Here is a 9,125-nt window from a genome sequence, read left to right as displayed (position 1 = left end):
CCAGTTTTTACTATGGATATCTATGATCCAAAAAACTGGGATGTCTTAATAATTAAGAAAGAAAGGGAATAATGGTGGAGAATACGGCCTATAATAGAAGTAAACAGAGTTAGAATCTTTTACTGAAAATAGTATGTAGAAATTATTTGATATCAAAATTGTGTTTGGTGGACTTTATATATTTATTGGGAACATTAGATATATACATATATTTAATTTTTGTTTTGATATTAAAGAGGCCCCGGTTATAGTTTTGCCCAGGCCCCCGAAATCTCAGGACCGGCCCTGCCCTAATCTTGACACTTTGTCTTCCATGCTCGTCCAATCTTCACTCGTTGTAGATTTACGACTTGTCGATCCAAACTTTGACGCATGATCTGGACTACCAGCCTACATGGTCGCATCTACGCGTGCAGCACGTATGACTGGACACACCATCAGTCCTCACGTTGTATAATTTATTAACTGGTCATTGTCCCACTACGTGGCAAGGTTGATCTTCAACTGTCATAATTGTACACTAAGTATGACCTGTCTGAAAACATGCAGTGCCTCCTTGCTCTGTCATGTTGTGCCACCACCATTGTTTGGCTGCTGCGTTGCACTCGGTCCACACCATACTCCTTGTACTTGCCTGCAATAGATCCACTCTTCATTGCTTGCACACCTCCTCGCTTTACGATGGCTTTGCCTACTACCGTCCGCCTTCGGCATCACACCGTATCCACACTGGCCGCAACTAGGACGCTCCACGTGGACCTGGACATGACTCACAAAACATCGTGCACAGCAACTCCAATGAATCATTCCCAAGATGTGCACTTGGACACGATGACGACAACTCACAGACGCAACAAAGACTGATCCTGCAAACTCGCATGACTCCTTGACTCATCCGACTCCCCCGGATGACGATCTTGATGAGCTCCAGCACCGCACCTCGGCACCACCTCTCCCATCAACGATCTTCTTCCACGGCCTGGCCGCCGACCTCCTTGGCGCTCCACCGAACGACGATCATCTAAACCATCCTCACCGCTGCACCACCAAGTGATTTCATGGCTCGCATCTCCTCGTCGCTGCACCACCCAGCGACCATATCGCCCGCCCCGAGGCACTATTCTTTTATTTTAGCTTTATCCATGTTGGCTTGGATTTTAATTATGTTTTGGCTTTTCTTTCGTGTGTGTGTGTGTGTGTGTATCGACCACATTAGAGGACCCATCGCTCCAGAAAAATATCTAGTACTCACATCCTTATGGTACTCCCGTTGCTCCAAGTTCAAAAACAAATCTTAACTGTTTTCAAAAATTTTGAAAAAAAATGGGGATGCTCGCTAGGAACATGACTACGACCACTAGAAATTTCAGGTTCAAAGTTGAAACGTACATTGATAAACAAAAATGTGAAATCGAGATGTGAATAGTGTCAATGTTAATTTTGTCTTTTTCTTACACTATTCATGCCAGATTTCACATTTTTGTTTCTTGATGTACATTTGGAGTTTGGACCTGAAATTTTTAGGTGTTGTAGTTACATTCCTTGCGAACATTCATCTTTTTTTCCTGGAATTTTTTGAAATATTTTTGAATGTTTTTTTAAACTTGGAGCACCGGGAGTACCCCAAGGATGGGAGTACCTGATACTTTTCTCCATCGCTCCTACCAGCCTCCCCACCGAAACCACCCATGTTTCGCCCTATCGAAGCCACTGGCCCGGACCAGTGGGAGACCACCGGCAGCCGCCCATTGCCGAAGAGGAGGGCACCGCAGCCAGGGATGGTTGCAAGGGAGGCCCTCCTGCTTCGTGCGTCGCCATCTAGACGCAAGGACCCAACCGAATAGTGAAAGCACTCATCCTATCACTGTCGCGCCACGCCCTCAGTAGCATAGCCATAGTGGAGGCCTCTAGTAACCAAGGATGTCCGCGACATGTGGCACCTGAGGTGGATCTGACCTCATGCAGTCATCGCCGTCACCAGCCTCAAAGCCCACACCACCTCGGTGCCATCCTTCACACCACCACCACGCCACCGTCACCGACCAGCTCCTATGCTCTGCCGGGCTGCAGCGCCCGGCACCAAGCGCCACATCCAGGCCTGAGTGACCCGGCCTGCGCTGCATCAGCCACACATGGAGACGAAGAGGCCTCGCCGGCGCCAGTGCTGACTTGGTTTCGCTTGCTCGCGTCCTCTGGTGGTGTTGAGGGAGGAGGGGGGCTGAGCGGCGGCGCTAGGCTTTGCCTCTCGGACGCTCGCGACAGCGTCGCGAGAGGGGGGTTTCTTTCACTCGCTCTCGCGCTTCACCAATGGTCCTTCCAGCCTCGGTTCAACTGGTGGTGGTTGTGTGAGCCCCATGAAAGTTCTAGTTCCGTGCTGAAACCGTGAAATTGTTACTATAATGCTCAGATAAGTCGGCCATGAAGCTCTCATTCGCTCACCCGCCTTCCCACTCTGCTCACTCGCTTAGCCTTTTTTCCGCTCATTCGCTACTAACTCGGAAAAAACGGATATTGTATTTTATTTTAAAAAGGTCCTAAATTGCGGATCAAAAATGTTGCAAATTCAGAAAATCTTAATTTTTGGAAAAATGTTCACAAATTTGTAATATATTTGTGTATTCCAAACAACGTTCGTGAATTAGAAGAAAGGATTGCAAATTTCAAAATGGTAGCAGACTTTAATTTGAAAAATGTTCATGAATTTGAATAAATAATCCTAAAATAAAGTCTTAAAACTAAAATTAAAAACAAAAAGATAAGGAAGAACAAAAAACAAACATGAAAAGAAAATAAAGGAGAACTCCAAAAGAAAAACTAATTAAACCGATAAAATCGTGCAATACCTTCTCAAAACTGGGAAAACCCTGTCAGCCCATTATGACTATATATGTGTTACCCTCAACCAGCGACACACACACTTATAGGCGGGCCATTAGCAATCCCATAGACGCTGGAGGCTCCAAATCTATGGGGATTAGACTTTAACTAATAATTACAACCGTGCCACAGCGGGTCCGCGTGATGCCCTTCCTGTCCCTTTGTAAAAAGGAAGAAAAAACAAAAGACCGAAGGCCATATATTAAAAGTGTCCAACCCCTATAAGGGCATCCCAAAAATCAGAAATTACAACGGGTCTTGGGATAAGATAAGTCAGGGCCATGTTCTTCCTACACATGGAGGCGACACGCGTGAGCCAAGCTCGGTGCCACGACTAGAACTCCTCATCACCACCGAAGCCAACAGGTCTTTCAATCTGCGCCCTAGAAGCAATGTTTTAAATAGCCGGCTATAACTTCGCTATAGCCCGCTATATAGCCTTTTCACTAGGGTGCCGCTAAATGGTCCCATGTACAAATAGCCCGCTATAGCCTGCTATAACCCGCTATAGCTTCGCTATAGCTGATTTTGAAGTCCACCGCTATTTGGCAATAGCCCGCTATTTAAAACATTGCCTAGAAGTCGCCACGTTATGCCAGAAGGCATCCATGGCCACCGCTCGGATATAGGGCCACCTTCCCGAACAAGGAGAGGATGAGGGGACATGACCAAGATGAGTAAACACCCCAGATCTAGCTAGACAGAGGCAAAGACACCACATCTCACCAGCTCCCGGACGAAGCCAAAACTGGCTCAACATCACTGGTTGAAGAAGCAGCTAGAGGAAAAAAAAAAACTCTCAACTTCGCCATCCACTCGCTTTCGAAAGAGGCCGGAGGACCATTATTGAGCACCACCGCCTGAAGGGCCAAATCAATGGACAATCAAAACCCACAACACACAATGTGCAATTGTCGGTGTCGCACAGGGGCATTATTTTCGACCATGTGTGATGTTGTAGTCCTCGGTAACCTTGTGCGATGTCTTCTTGTCGCATATGGTTGAAAAAAAAAACTGCATGTGATGACTATCATCGGTAATGGTTTTTGCACACCGGGGGTGCTAGATATTCCCCTTTGTGTGTGTGTGTGTGTGTGTGTGTGGTGAATGCTAGCTCTTCCTTTCTGCCTCTGAATTTCTACTACTTGTCATGTCCACTAGCAATGCAAAGTTCTAAGGCTAGTCATAGTGAGGAGTAACTTAGACTAGTGTCATATGCATGACACTAGTCTAAGGGCCTGTTTGGTTTCAATAAGTCACCTGACTTATAAGTCAGGTGACTTAAAACCAGTAACTTATAAGTCACGTCTGTTTGGTTGTCACCTGACTTATAAGTAATCTGAGCACACCTTTCCACCTTGTTTTTTATGTAAAGGTGGTGGGACCCATGCAAAAAGGGGTGACTTACAAGTTTTAAGTTGGGGTGAAGCAACTTATGACTTATAAGTTGGGTCTGTTTGGCAAAATAAGTCACTTTTTTCACTTTTGAACTTATAAGTTGATGACTTATTTGGAACCAAACAGGACCTAAGTTACTACCTTCATAATGCAAAGTAACATAATAGTAGTGTCATAGATGGCTTCATTTATTAGTTTGTAGACTCATCTTGTTTTGAAAAGCGCTATGTTACAGTAACATATTATGTTACTACCTCACATTAAATACTTGCCACATACGCAAATTTTTTTTGAAGTGCGCTATGTTACTAGCTAAGTTACTCCCACTATGACTAGCCTAAACAAGTTCCACTGCGTTAAAGAGAGCAGAACAAAGTGGGCATGCATGTTCACTAGCGAAGTAGCAATAATGCAAAAGCTAAAGAAGTTCCTCTGCGTTAAGGAAGTGAGTCTAAAGACATTGTATACTTTTTTCAGTTGAATGCTCCTAGACCTCATAACCAAACACAGCGAGTGTTTGTTGGTGTGTCCTCATTCTTTCTCCTCTCAATCAACGCGCCGATGGGGAACTCCGGCGAGATCAAGAAGCTAGAGTCGGAGTACCCGCGGCGGCCCGGCCAGCCCGACTCCTTCTGCTACGTCAAGTTCGGGAGCCACAGGTTCAGTTCGGAGACCGGCGAGCTCAAACAGCTGGAACCGGATTGCCCGCGGTGGCCCGGTGATCCCGGCTCCCCGATCGCCCCCTCCGCTGGTTCTGCTTCTGCCGCACCGCCCTCCTCGATGAATCTCGCCAACACGAAGGCTGGCGAGATCAAACAGCTGCAGCCGGAGTACCCGCGGTGGCCCGGCCAGCCCGACCGCTTCTACTACCTCAAGTTCGGGAGCTGCACGTCCAATTCGGAGATCGGCGAGATCAAGCAGCCGGCGCCGGAGTACCAGCCGCAGCCCAGCAAGCCGGACTGCACGATTGGCGACTCTCCGGTCGTCCCCTCCTCCGCTGGTTCTGCCACACCACCCTCCTTGCTGAATCTCGCCAATTCGGAGACCGACGAGATCAAGCAGCCTGGCGAGGTGGACTGCCCGATGAGCGACTCCTCCACCTTGTCGTCTGTAAGCATCACCACTCCTCCTCCTTCAGAAAACAAAAGAAGAATAAAGAAGAAAATCATCACCGCTCCGATGGGTGACCCGGACCCCTCCTCCGATGGCTCTTCCGCACCGCCGGCCAATTCGGAGACCGGCCAGAAGCAGCCGGAACCGGAGTACCCGCTGCGGCCCGGCAAGAGCGACTGCTCCTACTACGTCAAGTTCGGAAGCTGCCGGTACGGGATGAATTGCTGGTTCAATCATCCTCTCTACGTGCATGCTAGCCGTGGGCTTCAGCAGGATAATTGGGTTGGAAGGAACAGCAGCCGAGCATCTAATTCATCCGAGTACAAGCAGGTGCGTTCTCTCTCTGCCTCGTCAATGTCCCTGTTAGCTATCAGGATCATGAGTTCATGACCCCCTCATCTGTTATTATTCATTTACTTCCTTAGTAGTGATCTAAATGCTCTTATATTTCTTTACGGATGTAGTACATTCGATGAATGTTCATAAGCATATCAATCAGTAGGGGCCGGCAGAGCATGCATGAGAAGATGTGACCCTGCTGCACCACTTTAAAGGGATGCCAAAATTTAAACCAAAATAGTGTAATAAAGTGTACTGAATTGTAGTGCGCTTAGCATCATTTTGTCCTTTGGGATTATTTTATTTCTTTCGAGTAGACACTTGTCTCCCCGGCAAAAAAAGAAGAAGACACTTGTCTATAGTGTACTGTATTTATATTTGACGATGACACATGAATATCTGCAGGATCAACTAGATAAGTATACAATCCATAAGACTACCCTGACATATTCATTTTTTGCATACTACAAGTTGAGTCATAGGACCGAAAAGGAAGAGGTAATTAAATATCCACATATACAATTTAAGGAGTACTCCCTCCTGAAAGAAATATTAGAGCGTTTAGATCACTACAAAAACTACTTTAGTGATATAAACGCTCTTATATTTTTTTAGAGAGGGGGTACTTCAATTGGATTTGTACCCCTCAAAGTAGTTTTTTCTTAGCTGAATATAAAAGCAGCTTTGATGGACATAAGTTAACTTATCATGTATATGGAACAAATCATCAAAAGCTTAATTACCCTTTATTTTTTTAGAATGACCTTTTTCTGATTGGGTTTTAGAATGACCTTTGGCATGAGACTTCCAGTAATGCGTCGACATGGGCCGAAGGCAACCCAGCCTACGTGGTTTGTGAACCAGCAACCGATATTTCCTTTGAGGCCTAAATTGCATTGCAGCCCGGCACATGACTGTTGGGGCTACCTCACGGGCCTTCATCAGTTTGCTGATGCACACATGGACTAGGGTGATTCACTAGGCCCCATATGATAGTAAGCACTACTCGCAAATTGTTTGCGCCATGATATATGTGCATCTGGGTTAGCACATTGGACTCCAACCCTGTCAGCTGGTAGAACAGGACCAAATTGTTACCTTAAAAAGTGATGTGTTATTTTGTTTAGAAAAATCTTACTTTTAATACAAACACTTTTCAGTATATTTTCGACAAAGCATGCAACTACAACCGCCATGAAGGAAAAACCAAAGTCAGGCAAGTGAAGCTGAATTTCCTTGGGCTTCCACTGCGTCCAGTAAGTCTTTCTGCAATTCGTGTTCCTGTTGTCGAGTTCCTTGTCCACCAAAGTTTTGTCGGTCTAATCATTTCTTGGTTTTCATTTATATATCCTTTCCTTGCACTGAAAATATATAATGCTTTTAACACTCCTATTTTGCATCAATTACTCTTTTTTGGGGTGAAATCCTACAGGGTACAATACTATGTTCGTACTATATGAATCACGGAACCTGCAAATTTGGCACCAACTGTAAGTTTCACCATCCAGATCCAGAATCAGAAGACGCGATTTTGAATGCTCCGCAGCGTACTACTCAAGGATCATATCAAATGAACCTTTCAACAAAGCATGTCCAACGAGCACCAACTATTGGAACATCGGAAATTATTCCAACTCAAGGAGTCAATCCATGTCCAGAATGGAGTAAATATCAGGTATACAATATTTCTTAACCTTTAGATCAATATCATACCATCACCATTCCCATCCCATTCCATTTATGGAATTAATATATGTAAGATAGAATTTGAGGAATTGATCAACCCTGATAAGAAAAAAAAAGATAAAAATAAATCATACAAAGAAATAATTATTGGAAAGGTTGAACCCTGATTTTAAACTGAAAGTACTAAAAAGCGCAGTACTCCCTCAGATCGATATTACCTATCGCAGATTTAGTACAAGTTTGTATTAAAGTTGTACTAAAGCTGCGACAAGTAATATGGACCGGTGGGAGTAACATTTTTCTTAAATTGCGTATTTCTCCAGATTGCAAAGTTTAGTCTTTGTATTGCACAATTTCAAATGACTAAGATTCACAAAAATATCAGGTGGCCAAGAATTAGCAAAACTGAAACAATATTTGATATTCAAAACATTTTGTTCTGCTTCTTGGAAATTGGATTCTTATTATTGTTTGAAGTGATTCAGACTTTGCTACATGATATTAGCCCCAAAAAGAAGGGACAATTACAGATTATATTTCTATGGCAAAATTTAATTTTTTTGGGGGGGGGTAGGTAGACATACATTCAACCTAACATGTACCAAATTTCCAATTTAAATTCAATGTACATAAGGATTAGCAAAAATGACAATTCTTACTCCAAAAATAATTCATTGACATTTGTCTTGTACTAGCATTAGTAGAAAACGGAGCTTTAAAACCGGTTCGTAAGGGCCTTTAGTGCCGGTTCCATAACCGGCACTAATTGGTGGGCACTAAAGCCCCCCCCCCCCCTTTAGTACCGGTTCGGCACGAACCGGCGCTAAAGTGCCACCACGTGGCGTGAGCTCGCGCCCTGGTATGGGAGACCTTTAGTACCGTTTGGTGTTACCAACCGGTACTAAAGGTTTTTTTTTGAAAATTTTGGAATTTTTTTTTGATTTTTTGATTTTTGATTTTTATGAATTATTTGGTGATTTAGTCTCTAATCACCTCTCTTAACTGCTCAAGTGTGGATCACTCATTCCAAATCATCTAACTTCCCGACGGGTCACCCATCCCTCTCACTACTCCAGCCCGAGCACGCTTAACTTTCGGGTTCTACTCTCCTTCGTTTCCAAGTCTGCACTTGTTGTTTTCCTGACAATAGTAAGATGCCAATCCTATTAACCCTCAGGAGTTTAGCTTGAGCATGAAGTCACACATTTCACTGTTTGAGTTTGAAACTATTATTCTAAAAAACAGTAATTATTTAGTAACACTAATATTTCTTGAATAAGTTTGACCACAGTTTGACCACGGTTTGACCAGATTTGACCAAAATTCAAAAAATTGAAATAATTATTTAGTAACACTAATATTCTTGAATAATTATGTAGTAACATTAATACTTCTTGAATAAGTAGTTTGACCAGATTTAACTAAAAAAACATAAATATGACCATATCTTTTTTTCCTTTTGGAATCTGAGGATTCTAAAAAATTGGATGCGGATTTTCGTGCTGAATTTTTTGATATATTATACGTTTATTTCCGACATCGTATGCAAAAGTTATAGCCGTTTTACATTTTCCCTACACTTTTTGCAAAACATGTCCAAATTTAAGTTTTCAAATTTTCCTAACTAGTAGATGTAGTAATATAACTACCTCTCGAAGGATTTTATTTTTTGAAGTTTTTATCATTTTCTTTTGATTTTTTCAGAACTGAAA

General features: G+C 43.4%; 1 protein-coding gene across 3 annotated transcripts in view; it reads left to right on the top strand.

Annotated features, from left to right (window-relative positions):
- The first annotated feature begins 4,763 nt into the window (after positions 1-4,763).
- The window catches only part of LOC119358202 (zinc finger CCCH domain-containing protein 43-like), a 6,467-nt gene continuing 2,105 nt past the window's right edge, over positions 4,764-9,125 (top strand). For all 3 annotated transcript variants that reach the window (XM_037624866.1, XM_037624864.1, XM_037624870.1), the window contains exons 1-3: positions 4,764-5,718; positions 6,888-6,983; positions 7,160-7,402. In XM_037624866.1, the coding sequence (XP_037480763.1) occupies positions 4,837-5,718; positions 6,888-6,983; positions 7,160-7,402 (1,221 nt within the window). In that variant the 5' untranslated portion in view covers positions 4,764-4,836. The remainder of the gene's footprint in view (positions 5,719-6,887; positions 6,984-7,159; positions 7,403-9,125) is intronic.

The sequence above is a fragment of the Triticum dicoccoides genome, chromosome 1A (assembly GCF_002162155.2).
Source record: "Triticum dicoccoides isolate Atlit2015 ecotype Zavitan chromosome 1A, WEW_v2.0, whole genome shotgun sequence".
Taxonomy (NCBI): domain Eukaryota; kingdom Viridiplantae; phylum Streptophyta; class Magnoliopsida; order Poales; family Poaceae; genus Triticum; species Triticum dicoccoides.
This window is presented reverse-complemented; position numbering and strand designations above follow the sequence as displayed.